The 23,716-nt window shown below is 34.9% G+C and overlaps 1 protein-coding gene and 2 pseudogenes across 1 annotated transcript; 2 read left to right on the top strand and 1 right to left on the bottom strand.

The window, feature by feature from the left end:
* Positions 1–7,586: 7,586 nt before the first annotated feature.
* On the bottom strand, positions 7,587–10,276 carry LOC128180767 (uncharacterized; annotated as a pseudogene).
* Positions 10,277–12,343: 2,067 nt separating this feature from the next.
* On the top strand, positions 12,344–16,357 carry LOC128180776 (THO complex subunit 3-like; annotated as a pseudogene).
* Positions 16,358–17,193: 836 nt separating this feature from the next.
* Positions 17,194–17,676, top strand: LOC128180700 (uncharacterized). The gene has a single exon (XM_052848829.1). The coding sequence runs from the start codon at positions 17,194–17,196 to the stop codon at positions 17,674–17,676; it is 483 nt and encodes a 160-aa protein (XP_052704789.1).
* The last annotated feature ends 6,040 nt before the right edge of the window (positions 17,677–23,716 follow it).

Here is a 23,716-nt window from a genome sequence, read left to right as displayed (position 1 = left end):
ATGCCCAGAGTGTGGAAAGTGTTTCGCCCAATCCGGAAATATGCTCCGACATCGGAGACACACAGGAAAAACTGAAATTCCACAATAAAGTGCTTATACATTATAGAATAAATTCAAGAGAGTGTCAATATTTACATTCTGAATTCCTTGTGTTGTTTTTGAAAGAGATTGTTATTACTGCATGAAATCAGTATTGTTCATTATTTCAATGTACCGTAAATGTATTGCATTATGTTTCATGTATTTTAACATGTGGAATGTTTATGTAAATGTATGCAGTACTTGTAATTGTGTTTGAATGTTGTGTATTTTGTAAAAAAAAAAAAAACATCATTTCAAGATTTTCATTTATTAAAGAAATAAATATTCTATTCATACATTAATAGTTGTTGGTTTATTTTGTAAAACAGAAACACTTTTTTTGAAACAACATTCAATTAAAACGGATATTTTATTTTCCCAAAAGATTTTTAAAAGACCTAAAAAATTATATTTTCAATATCAATGAATATATCAAAATTAAAAATTAAGAGAAATTGTTTTAAAAAGTCCATTATTAGAATGAAACAAAAATTCATTTGAATGTGACATTTTCCATACAGATCTCTCCTCTGCCAAAAATTATCCACAGACCCACTACAGGTTCACTGCCCACTGTGGGGTTGTTATACCATTGTACTTTTGTGCAGTCAATCTTCGAGTTATCCGCCCTTTAATGTATAGTAATTTAATATGCGGTCTTCAAGGTTAATGTTTAAAAAATTATAGGACTATATGTGATATGGGCCTTTAATGGCCCTATAAAATGAACATCAATTTACAGTGGGTTAATCTTGCTTCCTTTGTCAAATATACATGTGAAATATTTTCATAATTTTTTCATTTAAATCATAAGCCCACAATTTTCAAAAATTACATAAAAGATTTTCCTTTTCCCACCATTTTTGCATTTTAGCGTTAAGCGGCTTGTTTTCAAACAGTTTTGTCTTACTGAAGACATTGAACGATTGCTTGAACAATAGTATTGTCATAATTATATAGTTCTTTGACAAAAAGAAACATAATACATGACTGTGTATATGTAACCATGGCAGGATCGGTATTTTTTTTTATTTTTTTTTATGGGGGGGGGGGGTTCAATACATGTAAATGCTTTCTGTTTCCAGAATGAAGGGGGAGGGGTGGGGTCGGCGCATACGTTTTTCAAAATGTACATGGAAAAGAAACTAGAATTTATTTTAAAATAAGTAATGGTACTCCCTTGATGTTTCTACCGCGTCTGCTATATATGTGTTTATAACGTTTTAGTGCGTTGTCAGCCACCGGACACAAACTATAGGACTGTCAAGTATTACAGGAGATACCTGCATGTAAGCGGGTATGACAATTCTGATGTGTTTGCAAATATTCGAATCGAAGACTCTTTACATGACGTAATATTTACATTGAGTGTATTTTTCCCCATTCGATTGAATTTGAAATCTGCAACGTGCAATAATTTCTTGTGAATACACATATCCTTTTCATGCGCCAGGAGCATAAATTTAAACGTCATCAAGTGTATTGATTATATTTATTATTGTAAAATTAAATGAAATATTCAAACTTACATAATATCCAATTTGACATGTACAAATGGAAAAAATTCGTGAAATAAAATCTAATGCGGCATTCAATTTTTCTGCACCGCTTGGTTTGTTCGAGGACCGACAACATCCAAAAATTTAAGTGCGTGCCGTTTTTTCTGATGTTGGAACCATTTTAACGAGAGCTTGGACTTTGGGTAATTCTGTCAAACAGCAATGTGACGTAGGCCTGTCTATTTCATTGCTGGACAATCAGCCATGGTTCTTAGATTTTAACAAGATTGTTCTGGCCTTTCTACACAATCGATGCATAGATTCGTTTGAAACCGCGTCATTTTTTAACTTGTTATGATGTAAGGAATAGATAACTTCGCCCTACCGAAATTCCAAGGTCTTGTTAAAATTGTTCTACTAGCTCCAATCTGCTTTCAAATTAATGTTAACGGTCTTTTTGTGGGCCCCGTCTTTTCAGCTTAATGTCTTCTTCCTAATTCACAAATTCTCTGAAAGGTAGTTTCACTAAATAGTTTCAAGTAAATACAATTTTTAAGCTCTTGAAAAAAGATCCCAAGTATAAATGTAAGTTTCAGGAATCCTCCCTCTCCAATTTTGTCTGATTATATAAATGATTTATGATAAAGAGTTAGAACTTACTATCCTGTTATTAAACGGTGTATATAACCAAGATGACGACCATTTGATTCTGAGTAGGGGGGGGGGGGTAGTACCTATATGGACATAGCATTTATTCTATTCCCTCTTGGGTCTAAATTCTTATTTCAAGTTGAAAATAGACACTATCAGATAATATTCAGTGGTTTTTTTTGTCAGATTTTGTTGCTAGCTAAAGATTTATTTATTCAAATGTACCAAAATGGAAATAAAATACTGGCCCTTAAAAGAATAGCAAATTGAATTTGAAGGGCCCTTGTTTTACGTACATTTGCCCAATCTCAGTTTCTAGAGCTATGGCGATAATGTTTTTATCCTGTTCTATGGATTCGAATTAGACTATTAAATGAGCATTGCTTTTATAACACACATATGATCGAATAACATTTCCGTTCATTTAAAATTGAAATTAAAATTGGCTATAGAAATAACTTGCTTGTTTAGATAAGTGATAGTTGATACGTTGAAAGTTAAATGTATATCACAATATCTTGGTTTTATCAAACTAACATATAAACACCTTTACGTGTTACTTTAATTAGCATCTAGAGTTTATCAAAATTAATAACTTTAAGTTGATTGTTAAATTTCTCTCTCTCTCTCTTTCTCTTTCTCTTTTTCTCTCTCTCTCTCTCTTTCTCTCTCTCTCTCTCTCTCTCTCTCTCTCTCTCTCTCTCTCTCTCTGTTCGGCACTATCAAATGGCATCAAATTTCATTTGATGTTTTGACAATGTGCCGTTATAAATGCTTAAACTTGGACAATGGCTTCAATGACATTTTACAAACCTTATTCACCGAAAGCTTCTTTAAATTATGATACACAACATGCAAGCACCTGCCGTTATAAAATGATCTCCTTATAAAACAAACCCATATATATAATAATAAACAAGTGTATTATTATACTCTGTCCCGAGTTTTTGCTTTCACCACTTTTCGCTTGATATTTCGATAATAATAAATACCTTTGTGCTCAAACTATGTTCATCCATTAACATGAAAAATGTCCTGATTATCTGTTTTGAAACGCGCCATCTATCGCTTCAGGTTTCAATACACATCCCAAAATAGAAAGTATACGGGGATTTTGCATTGCATCAGCCATTAATAAGCCCGGATGATAACGTTGAAAAATTGCTTGAGGTGTCCCGAGTATTTCCGAATGGAAAAAAGATGGAGGAAAGTTTCTCGTTGAGCATCACAATCTGGAGGCAGGCTTTCTTAAAGTAAATCTCGGAGTGGTCTACTCTCTTGGCTAACTGCATCACGTTGGCGGAAGACATTCTGCTATTGTTGTCAACTCTTTGGGGAATAAAATGGTTTTTTGTGTCGATACGGTTTTTATAAGGATTTTTTTGTTGGGGTTCCTTTGATAAGGCTTCCCACAACGAGTGGTTTGAAGTACCGCGACAAATGGCGCCGGTGTCGGCATTGCGCACCGTATCAAAGGCGCTATCTTATCTGTGAAACGCTTTTAGAAAAATTTAAGCAATGCCAAGTTCTTCAGATACAGAACTTAATGTATATTCAAGGTATGGTCGAGAAAGTTATTTCAAAGTAAAACCATATCAAATATTATTTTTAAGAGCAAAAATTAAAACAAGGTGGAAGATATGGTCTTAAATTGAAACCATCGAATTAATTGAAAATTTGCAATTTATATTTGTAAAAATTGTCAAGTGTTATGAAAGAACCAATTTTCATAATTGGATTCTTTTTGTTTATAAGATTATAAATTATACTTTTCATATTACATGTAGTTTACATAAGAAGTTCCATTGATTTCTATATGTTTTTAGTTTAAAAATATATTTCATACGTATTTTTAAAACAACTTCTTTTACAATTATGCAACAAGAAAGTTAATTCTATTGTCATAAAAGCAAAACTTTAAGACTTTATTTTTCATTTTTTTTTTATATTTCCATAGAAAATCAGTAACAAACCTAAAGAGTCCTAATAATCGATTTTCATAAGAAATAGAGCAGAAAATACTAGTGAATTTTTAATCAATAAAATGCTTTTTTTGGTGATTCATTCGGGATATGAAGGTAGGGACATTGCAGAAAAATTACAAAACCCGCGTTAGCGGATTATGAAAATTTTTTATGCAATGATCACTACCTTCATATCCCGAATGAATGAATCATCAAAGAAAACCTTTTATTGTTTATATTAACATCTTTCTTTAAACTAATTGATAAATTGATTAGGAAAAGCAAGTAATATTCATTAAATTACTGTTGATGTACGTAAGTAGGTTAGCTAAAAGAAACAGCCAAATCGTCTCCTGTGAGACTTTGAGTCTGACATCGTCATGATAATTTCGTGCAGTCCGTGATTTTTCCTAGGTCGCTATAGGTTTGGACCAATCGATAAACAGGGCGTGTCGATATCTACCCTGTAATTTTCTTGTCAGTTTCAGCCGCTGTAGATTTCGACCAATCGATAAATGGGGCGTGTAGATTTCAGTATGGCTGTTTCTTTAGAACTATGAATTGACCATAAGTTTCCTTAAGAAATAGAGGGAAGAATACTTGGGAGATATAAAAAAATATATATAAATCAAACCTGGGTTTTTTTAGCGATGCTGCTTAAATTAATTTTTTTTTTATTTTCCACAGGTTAACTGAGTAAAATAAACACCGTATATTGAAGGGGCGTACTTTACATTGATAAAATATCGATAGTTTTTTTTTTGTTATACTTATTAGTTCTTATACAAATGTAGTTACATTCAATTACGGTCTTCATATATTCCACGGGAGAAACTATTTTTTTTTGGGGGGGGGGGAGGGGGCAGTTTGGTTTTTTTCTTTTTCAATATCATTGTACCTTGTCTACGGCAAATCTTATTTCTAGGCCTTTTTCCATTATGTAACGTTTACGTTACACGCGTATAGCTTACTTTGTATTTAATATTTTGGAAAGAAAGATAATTGATGGGGGACCTTCAAAAATCCTCCTGTAATTAATTTCAATGATGCACTGGTAATTGAACTGGATATCTTTAACCACCCCCCCCCCCGTTGTCAACAAAGGCGGTAAATCACATTCATTAGTATTTTTTAAGAGGGTTTTCAACAGATTTAATTTTTGAGTTTTTAACGCACTTTAATTTTTTTTTCAAAATGCTTTGCCCCAGAGGTTCTGTTTTGTTTTCATCAAACCCAGTTGTAACCGAGTTAATCACCTGGGCAGAACACCCCAACCCTCCTCTGTGTAACATTGTTGTTCGGGCCTTTTTTTTTTTTAATCTCCCCAAATAAAATATTTCAATTGTACCTTACAAATTACCAAAAAACAAACTACGTCTAAAATCATTTTAATTGTTCTTTATAAATGTACCTTTTAGTAGCCATGGACATGCGCGAATCTAGATGAGAGTCGGAGCCCACCCCCCCCCCCCCCCCCTGAAAAATTCAACCTTATTAAATTCACATTGTGCATTTCAAGTCGGGTTCGTAATACAGAGACCAGTCGTCTGGATGATGCTGGTGGTAATTTTTTCTTAGTATGCAAAGATGATCTGCATTTGTTTCTACTTCCTTGAAGGGGTTGTAATGGTCGAATGTGAAGGTACACACAGTATTCTTGAGTCCCGTTCTTTCAATGCAGGTCAGCGATCCAGTGCAGCCTCTGCTCCTGATGTCTCCAATCTGAAGACATTTCAGCTCTTTTGCAAAATTCAAGTAGTCTGTTGGAAGCTTTCTCTCAGTCTGCTCTACAGTATGTAAGAATTGTTCACATAGCCTAAGATGCTGTTTAAATGATGAAGTTGCCTCCCTTTGACTAGATGAACATTAAGTAGATTTTTTAATAATGATGTAATTTTTAAATTTTACATACATAAACTAGCTTAATTCCAATTATCTTGACACAAGTTAGGTGCATGGATTTTAATATATGTTTCACAATCCAAAATTGAATGTAGTGAATTAATTGTAGTTATTAATGAATGGTCTCAATTTTGCAAAAGTTGAGCATAAATTAATTTTTTTTAAATGTTAATTTACAAAAATTGACTTTTGGTCTTCCTGATGTTTTGTTTCACTTTAATAAGGTTCCCTTACCATGAAGATAATGGTGCCCCCAGTCTTTAGACTATTTCTTCCTCTCTGATGCTGACGGTGGATTGTTGACCATTTTCGTCATTTCAGGAGACAATATTTTGTATGCACAAGGTATAATTCAAAAAGCTAGCTTTAATGCAACCTTATTGTGCAGCAGAGTATTTGGTTTAAAGCCATAGGAATGCCCTTTCTCAAATATTTGCATGATTCAAATAGAGCAAATTATCTCACAATTATATCAACTGCGGGGGTTAAGAGAAATGGAATAATAAATTATTTGTTTAATCAACATTTTTCCATATTCAAATTAATATAGAATATATATTCTTGCTAGTGTACTCTATCGAGAATTAATAATTTTGCATCTTAAATTGACATTTCATGATCAGTCATTTCAGCGCCTTTACTTGAAATCTGGGTAGAATCCAGCCTTTTTTTTTTGAAAGTTCAAGTATTCTAAAACAAACAATTTTTTCATATTTCATATTTGCATATATTACATGTATTTTACTTGTTACAGTCATCAAATAGCAGTCAAATCATCTCAGATATCGCTGTCAGCCCACACTCATAACTGCACTTGCTGAGAGAGAGAGAGAGAGAGAGAGAGAGAGAGAGAGAGAGAGAGAGAGAGAGAGAGAGAGAGAGAGAGCCTCATACCTCACTGCTCCACTGACCACAAATAGGCGTTATTATTACCGCTTCAACAAAGACAAATTGGTACCAATACTTATATGTACAAACCTTTTTTTATATAATATAATTCCCCTTATCTCTTTTAAGTAAAACTATAAGATAGCATGACAATTGGATAATTGCTGACTCTGCAGGCGCCATGCACTGTTCTGACGCCATCGTGTGGTTGATGTCAAATTTAAAAGGCTAGTTGGTGATGAACAATACATTGATTTCTTTGTTTAAAGTTTTATTTAAAAACAAATTATCATCAATCATTCATAAGCAGTATTATATAAATCTATGTCAATATACTCATTGTCTAAATACATTTTCAGAATCTTTAAATCAGTTCTGCAAAAACTCCTAGATAAAAACACAAAGGGACAACATATTCCACACAAGGATTCTATTAAGTTAGAACAGAAGATACAAGATTAGCAGGAACATCTACTCTAGTTCTAAAGGTTTAAATGTAAGTCACATCAATTGGCTCATTGGATATGAATTCTGAATGGGATAAAATACAAGTATCACTCCTCTATATAAGTAATGGGTCTCAGTCCCTTTGTGGCCTCGCTCCAGGGCTGGTAAAGAATTGAGTGCTACCTGTCTGTTAATCCATTATGTGTAATTAAAACATGTCACACAGAGTTTGCTGATAACCACATGTAACAAATACAGTCCATTCATTCTAATGTAACAAACACAGATTATAGACACAATCAAAACAGTCACTTTATATATGTATCTAATAGAAAAAGGAGTTTGTTTATATTTAATATACATGCACATAGAATCACGTGATGATACACATGTGATACAAGAACACACACAGTTTTTTTTACATATAATATATAAACATGGTCGGTTTTCTTGAGATGTAATATCAATATTAAAGAACAATTTGTTTACGGTACATACAAACATAATTATGATATATAAACAAACAAATATTGAAAAAATGGAATGATTAAACTCATGAAAACCTAAAACAGATACAGTTAGACAGTCTGTTTACATCTTGTAGACACGGTCAGTGTATGTGTGATACAATAAATTATCTACACTCAGCGTGTTTACATCTGATACACACCATATGATGACATGTAATGTTAATAGTTTGTTAACATTATATTTACACACAGTATGTAATATATACTTATACGCTTTGTTTACATATAATTTAAAGAGTTCATTGATTTACATGTAATATTGGATTTTCTTCACTTTACCTGTGTCACACTCAGCCACAAAGAGGTTGTCTGTGGTGTCCACACATAAACCACACGGAAGCTGTAAATCACAGTTGTCAATGTAGCGGAGGAACTGTCCGTCCTGATCCAGGATGTGGATACAGTCGTTGTTAAAGTCTGCTGTCAGGATCCGACCCTGGCTGTCTGTTGTGATGCCGCGTGGACTAAATGATCCCTTGGTAGTAGAGGGAGGACCAGTGTAGGTAAACCGGAATTTCCCGTCCTGATTGACCACCACTACTGCACGCACGGGCTCCACGGTCTGACACACAGATATCTAGATTCCTGTTCTCGCTGATGTGTTTAATGTACCCACCAGATGAATAGAGAGGTTGTCCTTTGTCATTGTACTGAATACTTTGTTTCTCTGTGGAGCCAGAGTAACGCACAACTTTTGTTTGTTTATCATCATCACTATCACTATCACTATTATCTATTTCAACACTGTCCATGACAACCAGGAGGTCACCAGAGGAGGTACTACAGACACCGAGAGGTTTCCTACCCTGTGGTCTGATCTTTGTCTCTACCTGTGTATTCTTCACTATGTTCACAGTTCTCTCACAATAATCAGTATAAACTAGATCCCCACTCCTTGTCACTGCTATGTCCTGTGGACTGTTCCCTGATTTGGTTTGGATGGACTCCACAAGATCTCCTTGCAGGTTGTAGAGTTTCATCATGATGTCACCATAACCACGCGTCCATACTTCTGTATCATTAAGACACGTCACACCGTATAGAAATTCATACCCTGTGTCTATAGCTGTGATGACCCTAGGTTCATCAATCAGTGACCGGTCTGGGGAAGAGGACTCGGCTCCCTGGGGCGGCATGTGGTAGACTTGTTCCTCTGTTGTAAAAGATAATGCTGACAGAGAACCAAACTGTTTAATCAGCTGATCTGTGTGGATTTCCTGAGGCCTAAAGTTTGGTAAGGACACTTTGAGTTTAGGAGGCAATCTTCTGAATTCAGCGTTTCTGGATTTGTACTCAGAGAGAAGGCTGACATCTTTGGAGTTCAGTAATTTCTTTAGTTCAGCAATGGTCTGTGTGATTTCAGAAATGGTGTGTGTGATTCCATCTTCCTGTTTATTCAGGACGACCAGGTGTTTAGATTCCATTTCCACCACGTTAGATTTCAGGTTTGTGATAATGGTGTCTATTTCTCTGTGCCAGACTTTTCCTTGTTTGTCAATTGCTGTTGTTAATTTCCTGGAGTTTTTACTCAGATCAGCTTTCTGCACTGGGATGTTAGATGTCATCTCTTTGTATTTAGGATAAATGAATTTTTCTAATTCTTGCAAATCTTTTGCTAAACTTTTTGTTTTAATTTCAAAACTTTGGAAAATGTCAATGTTTTTATGTCCTGAATGTTTTCCAGAGGAAATACACTTTGCACAGATAGGAATGTCACATTGTTCACAATGGAGTTCACAATTTTTGGCGGGGTGTTTTCTACATTTAGGATTGCTCAAAGAGGTTAGATATTGTTTTAGCGACACAACTTTATGAACTTTAGAAGAATCAGATAAATGTTTCTCTACACAGTCTTTACATAAATATATATGACAAACTTCACAGTACATGGGGGCCACAGAGTCCTGACACAGGGTGCAGCGTACAAGATCCTGGGCGCTGTTTCTGGGGTCCATGGTTAGGGATCCCTTGTAACTATATGGGAACTAAACCTGGAAATTAAATAAATTCAGTTTGTATTTATGATGTATACATGTATTATCTTGCTTTGATTAACATGAACTTATATGTAAGGTTCAGATATGTTCCATTTCATGGATAAAATTTACATTTGTGTAGAGTCATACATGTACAAGTATAATTTTTTTTAATGACTGATTACAAAAAAAGAATGAATTCAAACATAAGAAATATTTGTCTTAATGATATTTTTGACGATTAAGAAAACACAATAAGAAAGCGGATTATAAAACTTACCTAACGTTACCCGATTGGTAAACTTCAGGTCTTCACGATCCAACATGGCGGGTGTCAGGTGTTTCTTCTTCCTAGTCGGTTGCTTCTTGTGGAAGATCACGTGAATGAATTGAAGTAATTTGTGTCTGTGTATGTGTTGGTTTAAAATCGGGGTCACCCTTTGTTGGGAGTTTAAAGCAGATATGACAATTCTATCACTATTAGGTAAAGGGTTTATATTTTTATTATGAGAAAAATATTTAACGTCTGGTACCCGTGAGCTGAACATATTCAATTCAGCTTTAAAATGTAGGCTATTTTTAGTTTTAAAGAAGTAGATTTTGTTTTTTATGACCAGAGATCCTCTTCCTAAATCGACATTTCTCTATAAAAGCTGATGTGGTTTAATATTGCACACATTTCTTTGGGAATGAAGAGTGGGTTCAAATCCCATCATCAGCATACAAATGTAGAGACTGATACAAATGCATGTCATATGTGTGATTTAAAAGTAGGGAAAAAAATACAGTAAAGATTGCATGGTTATGAAAATGTTTAATCTAGTAGTATGGCACGCCAAATTCACAAAAATGAGCTAAACATAATTTCACAGTCGATAAACTAGGTTTATCGACTGTTAACTATAGTTTACGGATCGTAAACTATAGTTACCGACGTTAATCTATATTTCACATCTGTAAACTATAGTTTATGAATGCAAATTTATGTTTTTCTGTCTGGAAATACACGTTAACAATAGATTTTGCTGATAAATATAGATTTACATCTGTAAACTATAGTTTACATTAGTAAACTATAGTATAGATTTGATAAATATAGTTTCACGATGGAGAAACTTTATTTATCAGATTAACTATGTTTCACAATCGTTAATTATAATTTTCGGTTCTTAACTATAGTTAACTGTCATTTATACCATGCTTTACAAACGTAAAACTATGTTTATCACATTTTTGTGAATTTGGTGCCTTAATGTCTAATTAATTTGCATTCGTGAACTATGGTTTAGAGTTGTTCATCGTAGTTTCACAATGGTGAAACTATATTTATCAGATAAACTTTGTTTAACAATGTTATCGTAAATGATTGTTTTCAGTGTTAACTGTAGTTAACAGATGTGAAAAAAAGATTAACGTCGTTAACTATAGTTTTCGATCCGTAAACTACAGTGAACAGTCAATAAACTAAGTTTATCGACTGTGATAAATCTGTTTAGCTCATTTTTTTTTTAATTTGTCTTATAAATGTTGTTTCACGATTTGTGAAACTATAATTAACAACTCTTAACAATAGTTTACGATTGTAAATTATAATTAACAAATGTGAATCTATATTTATCAGCAAAATCTATGGTTATCCTTTTTTACAAATAGATAAACTGTGAATGTCATTCGTAAACTATAGTTTACATTCGTTAAATATAATTTCACAGATGTAAACTATAGTTAACGAATCGTTAACTATAGTTTAGGATCCGTAAACTATAGTTAACAGCTGATAAAACAAGTTTATCGTCTGTGAAACTATGTTTAGCTCATGTTTGTGAATTTGGCATGCCATAAGCAGATGATTCTTATTATCACTAAACTATTATTGGAGTGGAGACTTCCAATACAACAAAATAACATAAGTCTATCTGATTCTTGCATACAGCACAGAAGTCAGTGTAAACATACTTCAATCACGATGGAAGCAAATTGATAGGGGGAGGGAGGGGGGGCTAGACTTATCAGAAATCTACAAACCAGAAGTTATGTCTAACTTGCAACAAAAATGGAAAAAAATTATCAACATTATGCAAATTTGCATTACCCATATTAAATAAAGCTTTTATAAAATCATGATAATTTAATGATAGAAAACATATTATTTTTGAAATTAAATACAATTGCAATTTTGTCTAATTATCTGTTCTAGTACATGTAATACTAAAAGTATTTTCAATAGTGCCAGAATTGATGACTTTAGATTCTGAAACACAGTAATTATAAAGAAATTAAAACAACGGTAAGACTTCAACAAGACTTTCATTAGAAATTGTTAAGTCAGCGATATATCACGTGGGCCTCTGGTTTCTGGAACTTTTCAATCCACTCGGTAGGTTTTTATTCTACAAAATCAAAAGATGGCGACTTACATTGAAAACATGCGAAATCATTTTCAGCAAAACAAGAGAATACGAGAGCATACGGCGCACGACTCCAAAGTTCACTCCGTGGCGTGGAGCTGTGACGGACGGCGCCTGGCCTCGGGGTCCTTTGACAAACCTGTCAGCGTTTTCCAGCTAGACAATGACAGAGACCGAATGGTAGGCTGGAGCTGGAGTGTTGCACTGTAAAAGATAAATTCTTAGGTGTCATAATTCAGTATTTCACTGAACGTTCACGTCAAAACATGGCTGAGGCAAAGTAATTCCGGAATTCCCCTTTGAATTTGGGGCGTTTCCGCACTTCACAGGAGCTGATTTTTTAATGAGATGAAAAACAATGTGAAAGAGGTCTAACTATCCCAGTTTTGTAATAAATCGAGGTTATTTAATTTAATTTTGATGCATGTTGTTTCCGGAGGGGGGTGAAATGGCCTGAGCTTGATTTTCAAGCACATGTGTAACTTCCGAGGTAAACAAAGTATCACGCCTTGCGGGATGCTCGTGTGTGTTTTGCTAGAAAATTGTAAATGAAGTGTTGTTTAAAAAGATGTCAAGGGGATTTTTCCCAGAAATTTGTTTTGAAATTTGAATCTGTATCTAAAGTTGTGCATTTTTGGTAAGAATATATTAGTAAAATTTAATCTTGTAGTGATACCAATAGGCCTATATTCTTTTTAAATGAGGATGTTTTGATTTATTTTGACATGCTTGTTGCATAGTATAACATAAAAATCAACTTAATAATTTTTGTCATTTTGAGATAGTAAGGTCACAAAAACTCAAATACATGTATATCCGTTTTACAAATATACTGCCTTTTTATCTTCATCGTTGAAAACGTAATTTCTGAAGCTGTATCGGGTTGTTTTAGCATGATGTCAATTATATACGAGGATATATCATGCTCAAAGTTAATGTTGGAAAACAACTTAAAGATCTGTTCATGCTTCTAAACTATTTAAATTAAGGTTGTATGGGACACCTCCATATTATGACGTATTGTTTATTGAAATAAACAATAAAATGAAGTGTAATTATATAAGTAATTCCTTTCCAAATATTGTCACCTAACAGCGTAGCTCAGTGGTTTAGATGGTTTACTACAAATCTGTAAGTCATGATTTCATATCCCGCTGGGTGTGTTACATGTTTTACCTCTCCGAATACAATATATTTTCAAAAGCTATTTTAAAATTCTAAGCTGGTGAAAGTATTCTTTTTAGAATTATACTATATTTTTATCCACATTGATATTGACAGGTGTCCCATACCACCTTAATATTTTTCAAACATTGATTAGTCTGACAATTATTTTTGGATCTGTCTACAAACTCTTTAGGTTAAAGATTGCACATTTCGTGGACATAGCGACAGTGTTGACCAGCTGTGTTGGCATCCAAAGAATTCAGATCAGTTGGTGACAGCTAGTTGAGACAAGACAATACGAATCTGGGACGCCAGGACCAATTGTTCCGTGGCCACTGTCAATACTAAAGGTAAAACAACGGTTGATTCTGTGATCCAGGAATAAGTTAGCTGCAGAAACTGTCAATCCTTACTTTGAGATAAAACAGCTTTTAACATGGTTAATACAAATGTACAGGGACTTTTGGACATTTCAATAAATGTATGTGAAATTCCATTTTTGATACTATTGTTATACATTAACTATAAATCAAAATTAAAGGTGAAAACATAAACATCTGCTGGTCACCAGATGGCAGCACTATAGCTGTGGGCAACAAGGACGACCTAATTACATTTATTGATGTCAGAAGTCACAGGTCAAAGGCCGAGGAACAGTTTAAGATTGAGGTCAATGAGATCTCTTGGAACAATGACGGGGACCTGTTCTTCTTGACGAGTTGGCAAAGCAGCATAAACATACTGAGGTAGTTTTTAGACAGATCATTAGATGGATCACGATACATTGCAGTATAACGAAGCATTAGTGAACAAATGGTTAGGTAATTGATTGCTATTACAGCTCAATGTAACGCAAACTTTTTCATATTAATTGTGCATATTTATTTTACTCAATATCTTGTGCAGCAATTTGATAATTTTAAATGCATTGAACTGTATGCAAATAGAACACCTTGTCATTGACAGCTACCCAGATTTAAAACTCCAGCACACCCTGAATGCTCACCCTGCTAACTGTATCTGTATCGAGTTTGACCCCAAGGGAAAGTACTTTGCCACCGGTACGTAGTGCGGACGCCTTGGTCAGTATTTGGGACGTAGCAGAGCTAGCCTGTATTAGGACCTTCTCCACGTATTAAGAGTTGTGCACAATACATGTATATTACATGTATGATTCACTACACAAGTACTGTACATTTTGTTGCATAGAAACTACACATGTACACTCATAATGGTCTCAAAAACTTACCAGATAATTTTTTTTCTTGTTTTAAAAATGGTGTTATTTCAGATCTACTACCAGCAAAATGTCTCTGTATATATATTTATGTATGATAAGATTTAGAAAATTTATAGCTTTTTTAATTCTAAAGCTTAATAAAGATTCACTGATGTCAAGTTTAATATGTAGTTTATGCATTTTATATGACATTGTTAAAACATGCCCAAGAAATCATATACCGGTATAAGGAATGAAATTTGGTCTCTGTTTCTTAAGAAGAATTAATAAGAATTGCAACCATCTTTTTATCATATAAACTCTACTTATTAAGGATCTCTTACTTTTGGTCGAATGATATTTCTGTTTTATTGCAATTACTGAAAAAAACAGAGTCATGGACATTTGATGTGCTGATTTCAGATTAAGGGGGCAGTCAGAACTCTGAGCTTCAGCCATGACGGCAAAATGCTGGCCTCAGCATCAGAAGATCTGATAATAGACATAGCAGAGGTCGACTCAGGTACGAATGTTATAATAGATGTAATATGTGTGGTATGTTTATGTGTAACGCCATTTTACGTGCTTGAGTAAGTCATATCAGTGTAAAAAAAAATTGTAAATCCATACATGTACCATTTATCAATTAACATCATGAATACATGTACTTGGTGTTTTATAAAAGTTTTAAAAAACACCAAATAATATTCTGCAATCTGCAATAATAATTACTAGTTATCAGCTGGGTCTATCAGTCATTCTGCTGTTGAAATATTCATACAAATACCTGACTTGAACATCCATGCTTATGCATAGAGAAAGGCTCAAAATGCTTAGGTGTATTGCAATTAGAGTCAAAATCCCCTTTATATCATTTTTTATTTCTCATATTTTAAAAGCCATATACACTCTAATACAGTCTTAATTGATGGCTGCATTATTCTTTACTTTCTAAAAAATTCATCATTTTCTCTTTTTATTGATACATAGATATTGTAACAAGAGAGAGAGAGAGAGAGAGAGAGAGAGAGAGAGAGAGAGGCTTACAGATAAAAGCAATTGTCTATTAATAGTTTATAGATACACATGCAGTTAGTTTCATAGAAAGCATGCTTACACTGTGGTCTATTTCTATCTGTGTGTGGTTACAGTGTCACTGGTGGAGGCCGTTTACCTGGAATACACCAGTCTACTGGTCAACCTAGGACTGAGGGCACCTGTCGAGTTCTACTGCCAGAAAGCCGGTGATAAGAGGAGGCAATTCAAAGAGGAAGTTCGCATTCTCTTTAACTAAAATGTGTACAATGTCTGTGAATGATGGAAAGACGAGACATAAATGTATAAACTGTCAATGATTAAGAGAAAGTGAAATGATTGTCCATGTTAATTGACAGGGATACAGAGAATATTTTCAATGAACGGTAAAAAAAGAACAGGTAAAATGATGGCATTGTTTTTAACTTTTATTGCAGTGAACACAATGAAAAGACGTGGAACAATTTGTATGCATGTATTTTTGATTTATTATTTCTTCAAAGCTACAAAAAAGATAATAAATTGATCATTTAGTCATTATCTTTTCATTTAATTGCAATTACTATTTACAACAGTCTCTATAAGAAAAGAAAGGGTATGATTACCTTAAATTCCTTCCATCATAGTATTGCTAATAATATTGTTACTTAATGTAATATGAAATGTTATAAAATTTTAAGAAATTTCTGCTTTATTAATTACATCTAACCTACTAGATATCTTTATTTGAATATTCATGATAAACCAAATTTAATGGTTTTATATTTATGTGGGTTTTTTTTAAATTACATCTTACCACCTAAGGTCAAGGTGCAGGGGATGTTCTATTGAAACAAGAGTCAAATGATGTTTGAAGTTATGAGAATATCATAGCAAAATGGTTTTAAGTTTTAAATATTTTTCTGCATCATACACATATTTTAACTCTGAGACTAATTGTAAAGACAAGTAAATATATCTGTAATTGCCATGATGTAGCTTAGAAGTCAGGCACGTAGCATCGTTTTTGAAAGTGGGGGGGCCAGACCCATCCAAAAAATCTTGACAAGCAAAAAAAAAAAACTTCCAAAAAAATTCTTCCCTACCAAAAAATTTTTCCTCCAAATCTTGAAATTCCTAATCCGTGGGGGGGGGGGGGGGGGGGGGGGGGGTAGTAACCTTTCCTTACTTTCATATCAATTTTTTACTAACTTCCAAAAAAGTGGGGGGGCCAACTCCATTATGATTCATTTTTTTAAATGTACATTTTAAAAAATTTGTTCCGGCGAGAAAAAGTGGGGGGGCCAGGCCCCCCCTGGCCCCCCCCTGATGCTACGTGCCTGGAAGTTCAAGAAGGCCACTAGCAACCATTCAAACTGACTGTATTTAGCCAAAATTACCCCAACTCTCTGATAACATCACTGTTGACTACCTGGCTTCTGATTTCATGGATGAGGAGTTTGACAGTGGATACCACAGCTTTAGGGACAATGCCTCCATCAGTTCCAGTGGCCCCATTTCCCCTAACTCCACTGCTATTGAACAACTGCAACAGAAGTATTTTGAGGAATCCCGAATGAAAAAGAATGTTCTAACTTTGATGATCCGGTGTGTGTATGAGTCCATCATGGATAGTTGTTCAAAACCCTGTGACGTTTTAGAGGCCAGGAACGTGTCGTCTGCTGAAATTGTGTCATCTGCTGTCAAGATTAAACCCACCAAACACCAGTGTCATGTGTGCGGGGAGACTTACAGAGAAACTATCACATTGCTACCCACACCGGCATCCGGCCTCACAAATGTTCCATCTGCGGCAAGGCCTTTACCCAGAAGTCCACTCTGCGCACGTACTTCCGGATTCACACTGGCGAGAAACCGTACAAGTGCCGAACCTGCACTCGTGCATTTGCGGACTACTCCACCTGCATGAAGCACGAGCGGACCCACAGCGGGGAGAAGCCTTACGCATGCCCAGAGTGTGAAAAATGTTTCGCCCAATCCGGAAAAATGCTCCGACATCGACAGACACACAGGAAAAACTGAAATTCCACAAAAAGTGCATTACAATACATTATTGAATACATTCAAGAAAGTGCCAATATTTACATTCTGAATCCTTTGTGTTGTTTTTAGAGAGTTTGTTATTACTGCATGAAATAAGTATAATTGTTCATTATTTCAATGTATACAATAGACCCCTTCACGATAACTGCGGTACTGCTATCTTGCAGGGCAAAATGATATACTTTGCCGAAATTTCAGTAGATAGATAATTAAATGACGTAAATGAAACAATTGACGTTACGTTATATTTCACCAAACTATGTCATTTTGCCCTGCAAAAGAGCAGTACCGTATGGAGGGTAATCGTGTTCAAAAATCCAGACATGTAAACTTGTAAATCCGAATATGATGTGTGAGCCTGAGTATGAATATGTGTAATTCTGATCGTGTAACCTATAAAACTCGGGCATAAACACGTGTAAGATTGACACAGTTCCTTCGCATGATACACATTTTGCAACTTTATTGTTTACATAAGTTAATTAAACCTTCAACTTTGCACACTTTCAATCCGTAGTTTCTGCATTTGTAACTTCAGGCTCGGCAAAAGCACATCTAACATGATACAAATTGACAAATGTAAAGTCTACAAGTTTGTCGAATTTTGACATGACCTTATATGGTAACTGCCTTGCTGCGGGAAAAGGCATGCCGTAACCGCCGGAATGGACGAAAAATAAACATAATATTTAGCTAAACTGTTGCAATAAGCTTTTAATGAACGACACCTTTTCTATTGAAACTGGACCAAACAAGAAGCGGTTCATGTAGAAAAAAAATCGTTGCCGATGTGACGAATGCGCTAATTTCCGCAATATAATTCTCATGGTATTATAAAAGGAAATGCCTTATATCTTATTTCTCTAAAAAAAAATCTGACATGTTATTTAAACTGGAATATACGTTAATGCGTACTCTTTTCTAGAAATGAGACGGATCAAGATATTTCCTAAGGGGGTAAATATATTTTGAGCGGCATGGGGTTAGAAGACCGCCGTGAGGTCCCATGTAACTCCATTGCTTCTAAATTCTAAGAATTTTGAGAGATAATTTTTAACTGGGTTTCCGATTATTGAAATAGTAAAAATGGCGGGGGGGGGGGGGGCGAGTGGCTGTCAAAAAGGTACCCTTATTGTACCGATAACTCCTCGAACAGTTTTCAAAGTAGGAAGTTGTTCTTTTGCAGATCAATTATACATATATCAGAGGTATGCAAATTGCTAGAATTTTGATTTCTGATAATTTATGAAAAAATATCAGTTGTTGAACTTTTGGGCAATAACATTGCATAAATAGTACTCCATTTCTTTGGATAGGTAGTATTTATCAATTCAGGATTGACAAATGGATTATGGATACTGTTCACACAAAAGAAAACCCGGTTTGCTGTCACATTGACAGCTTTACTCTTGTTAATTTTCTGAATTAGTTAGAATAAACGCCCTGCAAAGATTTGGTAATTTTTCGCGGAAAAATTTATGTTACTTTACATGTATTTATAAATGTACTTTCTTTGTGTTGTGTAAGTGAAAGATAAATAATAACACAATCTTCAATAATACTAAAAAAAAAACTAGCGCATATTTTTTGTGCGCCGTAAATTGAAGTTTTACTATGGGAGGCACTGTAGCTCCCAGGTCGTCCATCTGAAGTTTTTTCAGACCGGGAGCTACAGACCTGCAGCTAGCTAGTTCACAAGTGGCTGTAAAGCTGTATTATAAAAGCTCTCCAAAAAATTTTTATCAACCAACTTCACAAAGTGAGTACTTGAACCGACATTCAGGACGCCATACTCATATCCCGTAATAATTGCTTGAAATAATAAAAAAAAAATGCCAATTTTTACCTTCATGATAGGCTTTTTTCCCTATATATTGACGACAATGCAAAGAAACATTTCTTAAAATATCTATACACATTTTAATTTCACGACAGTTAACCTTATCTTTGGAATTTTTATCCATTTTTTTAAAGAGGGTGTCGCTACTTATGTCTCATATTAATCACAATCTCAAAACCAATGTCTTTAAATAATTTGTTTTTCTTATCGATAACTTTGCAACTCAGCTGGCCGACTCCGTGTAATTTTTCGCAGGTGTGTGTGTGTGTGTGTGTGGGGGGGGGGGGGGTCTTGTCACAACTTTGTGGTAGCGATAAGGATGCATTTGGAGATATTTTCTTAATTCAGCCGAGGCCTATACTTTAACAATTTGTTGCATGTACTCTAATAACAGTGGCGTCGGAAGCAACTTGAAAGGGGGGGGGCTAAACTAATCATAAAAAATCTTGACACGAATTCCTAAAATCATAAAAATCCTAATCCGGGGGGGGGGGGGGTATACCTATAACTCCAATCTTACCTGCCCAATTTTTCCCCCCAAATCATGAAATTCCTAATCCGTGGTGGTGGGGTTTAGTATGTACCTACTATGATTCCAATTTTCAATATCACTATTAATATTTCATTCCCTTTAATGTCTTTTAATGAACAATTTTGTTTGTTGCGAGGAAAAAGTGGGGGGGGGGAGGTGGGCTGAACCCTACCTGTTACTATGTCTCTAATGGTTAGGTCTAACTTGGCAAAAAAAAATGTGTGGGGGGGGGGGGTTTAGCCCCCCTAGCCCCCCCCCCTCCACCGGTTCCGACGCCTATGAATAAAAATGCGTATATATCTTTATACACGTTTATTCAAACAAAGTCATTAAATGTAATTTTTTTCAGTTATAATAGGATATCTGAAGCCGATCGAATTGTTTTCTCGCATCTTTAATACATTCTCTTGATAAAATGTACACCAATATCATAATTTAATTTTCCGATAAATAATACTTTCTATGAAATGTTGTTATCCGGAGATAATATGATTATAGGCCTACTTAATATTTTTTTTTATTATTCCGTCCCTATTCCGGCGATTACGGCATGCCTTTACCTGCAGCTAGCCGTTTTCTATCAGTGATGTCACTGTTTCCATATATGGTCATGTCAAAATTTAACTTTGTGGTAGCGATAAGGATGCATTTGGAGATATTTTCTTAATTCAGCCGAGGCCTATACTTTAACAATTTGTTGCATGTACTCTAATAACAGTGGCGTCGGAAGCAACTTGAAAGGGGGGGGGGGGCTAAACTAATCATAAAAAATCTTGACACGAATTCCTAAAATCATAAAAATCCTAATCCGGGGGGGGGGGGGGGGGTATACCTATAACTCCAATCTTACCTGCCCAATTTTTCCCCCCAAATCATGAAATTCCTAATCCGTGGTGGTGGGGTTTAGTATGTACCTACTATGATTCCAATTTTCAATATCACTATTAATATTTCATTCCCTTTAATGTCTTTTAATGAACAATTTTGTTTGTTGCGAGGAAAAAGTGGGGGGGGGAGGTGGGCTGAACCCTACCTGTTACTATGTCTCTAATGGTTAGGTCTAACTTGGCAAAAAAAAATGTGTGGGGGGGGGGGGGGGGTTTAGCCCCCCTAGCCCCCCCCCCCTCCACCGGTTCCGACGCCTATGAATAAAAATGCGTATATATCTTTATACACGTTTATTCAAACAAAGTCATTAAATGTAATTTTTTTCAGTTATAATAGGATATCTGAAGCCGATCGAATTGTTTTCTCGCATCTTTAATACATTCTCTTGATAAAATGTACACCAATATCATAATTTAATTTTCCGATAAATAATACTTTCTATGAAATGTTGTTATCCGGAGATAATATGATTATAGGCCTACTTAATATTTTTTTTTATTATTCCGTCCCTATTCCGGCGATTACGGCATGCCTTTACCTGCAGCTAGCCGTTTTCTATCAGTGATGTCACTGTTTCCATATATGGTCATGTCAAAATTCGACAAACTTGTAGACTTTACATTTGTTGATTTGCAACATGTCAGCCATGATATTTCAGAAAACGGAAATACAAATGCAGAGACTACAGATGGAAAGTGTGTATTATAGTGGCAGGTTACATGTAAATAACCAACAGTAACAGCTGCAATTAGCATATGTAGGAAAAATTGGATGGAAGGCCTGCAGGGTTAACTCTAAAGGGTTTATCCCTGAGTTGTATAGGTAACACGATCAGATTACACATATTCATACTCAGACTCACACACCAACACGATTACATATTCGGATTAACAAGTTTGCATGTCTGGATTTTTGAACACGATTACCCTCCATAGTACCGCAGTTACCGTGAAGGGGTTAATTGCATTATGTTTTATGTACAGCGCTATAGCAAAAGTATTCGCGATTTTTCAAAATGGCGGCCGTAAACAAGGACGCGCTTCAAAATATAAAACTATTAAAAAGGTATGCAAAACTGACTTACTTTTCTCAATATTTCGTGAGATGACCTTTGGATCTTATAACAGCTTTGATCCGACGGGGAATTGATAGGTACAGGATTTTAACGTATTCAGGGGCGATGTTTTGCCAAATGTCAAGTAAAACATTAAAAAGTTCATCCTGGGTAGTGATGTCTCTGGCCATGCTTTGGAGTGAGCGCTTTATTTTCAACCAAATGTTTTCAATTATATTAATGTCCGGGGACTGTGCCGGCCATGTAATGGAAGGAATGTTGTTATTAACCTTATATTCACAAGTAATCCTGGCTCTGTGCACGGGTGCATTGTCATCTTGGAAAAGGTAAGGTTTATCAGAAAAATGCCTCGCTATAACTGGCCACAAGTGTTAGTCGAGTATGTCAATATACTTAAGAGCAATTATGTTGCCATCAACAAGACACAAAGTCCCAACACCATCATAAGTTATGCATCCCCACACCATAACTGCAACTCGACGCTTACGAGGGGGGCACATGCACTTATGTAGATACGCTTCATTTGCCTTCCTCCAGACATAAACTCTGTGATTTTCACTTGGCTTTCGTCAGAAAATATTACTTTGTTCCAATGTTGGTCTACTGTTAATCGTCGTTTCTCTAAACACCAAGATAATCGCTTTTTTCGGTTCATTTCACGAACAACCATACATTTTCGCACAACTTTTCGTTTATATCCCTGTTCTTTGAGAAATCTCTGGACTGTACATTTATGTACAGTTTCTGTACGATGTTTCCCCTCGTTAAAATTCAGTGTAATTTCATTTAAGGTCCTGTACCTGTTACTTTTGACCGCACGCAATATCCAGTTTTCATCTCTGTGTGACAACTTTCGAGGTCTACCAACTCGAGGTAAATTTTCCACATTTCCTCGTATGATATACTTATTCCAAACAGATCGATCGGTAGATTCACTAATATTCAACAGCCGAACAGTTTCACAAGTTTTGTGATTTTCAATTTTCAAAGATACGATTAGATTGTTAACCTCATTGGTAAGTTCACCAGATTTTCGATCCATTGTTAAACTCCGTATGTTTACAATCACAAAGCAAGGTGCAGACGACAGTAAATATAAAATAACGTCACTTCCTACCTAAACATAACTCAGTAAAAAAATGAACGGATAACTATAACTCTTCGTAGAGTTATCGCTCTTTTCCCAATCGTATTTTAACATGTGGAATGTTCATGTATATAGTACATGTACTGGTAATTGTGTTTGACTGTTATGCATTTTGTAAAAAAAACGGCATTTCAAGATTTTCATTTATTAAAAAAATAAATGTTCTATTCATACATTAACAGTTGTTGGTTTTTTTGTAAAGCATGCAGAAACACTTTTTTGAAACAACATTTAAATGGGAAGGAAACTAAAAATATGTTGTACAATAAATCAATTACCGGTAATTATCATCTACTATAATTGTAAATCGTTTTTATTTTCATTAAAAACCCCGGAACAATGAATAAATCAAGAAAATCGATCGCTTAATTTAAATTTCCCGCCGCCATAGGGGCTGCCATTGAACTTTAATCTATGACGTCAC

The sequence above is a fragment of the Crassostrea angulata genome, chromosome 4 (assembly GCF_025612915.1).
Source record: "Crassostrea angulata isolate pt1a10 chromosome 4, ASM2561291v2, whole genome shotgun sequence".
In the NCBI taxonomy this organism is placed as follows: Eukaryota; Metazoa; Mollusca; class Bivalvia; order Ostreida; family Ostreidae; genus Magallana; species Magallana angulata.
The sequence above is the reverse complement of the archived record's forward strand: the minus strand, read 5'-3'. Positions and strand labels throughout refer to the sequence as shown.

Excerpts from the sequence above, each read along its gene's own strand:
- LOC128180700 (XM_052848829.1), top strand. The coding sequence starts at position 17,194 with ATGGATGAGGAGTTTGACAGTGGATACCACAGCTTTAGGGACAATGCC.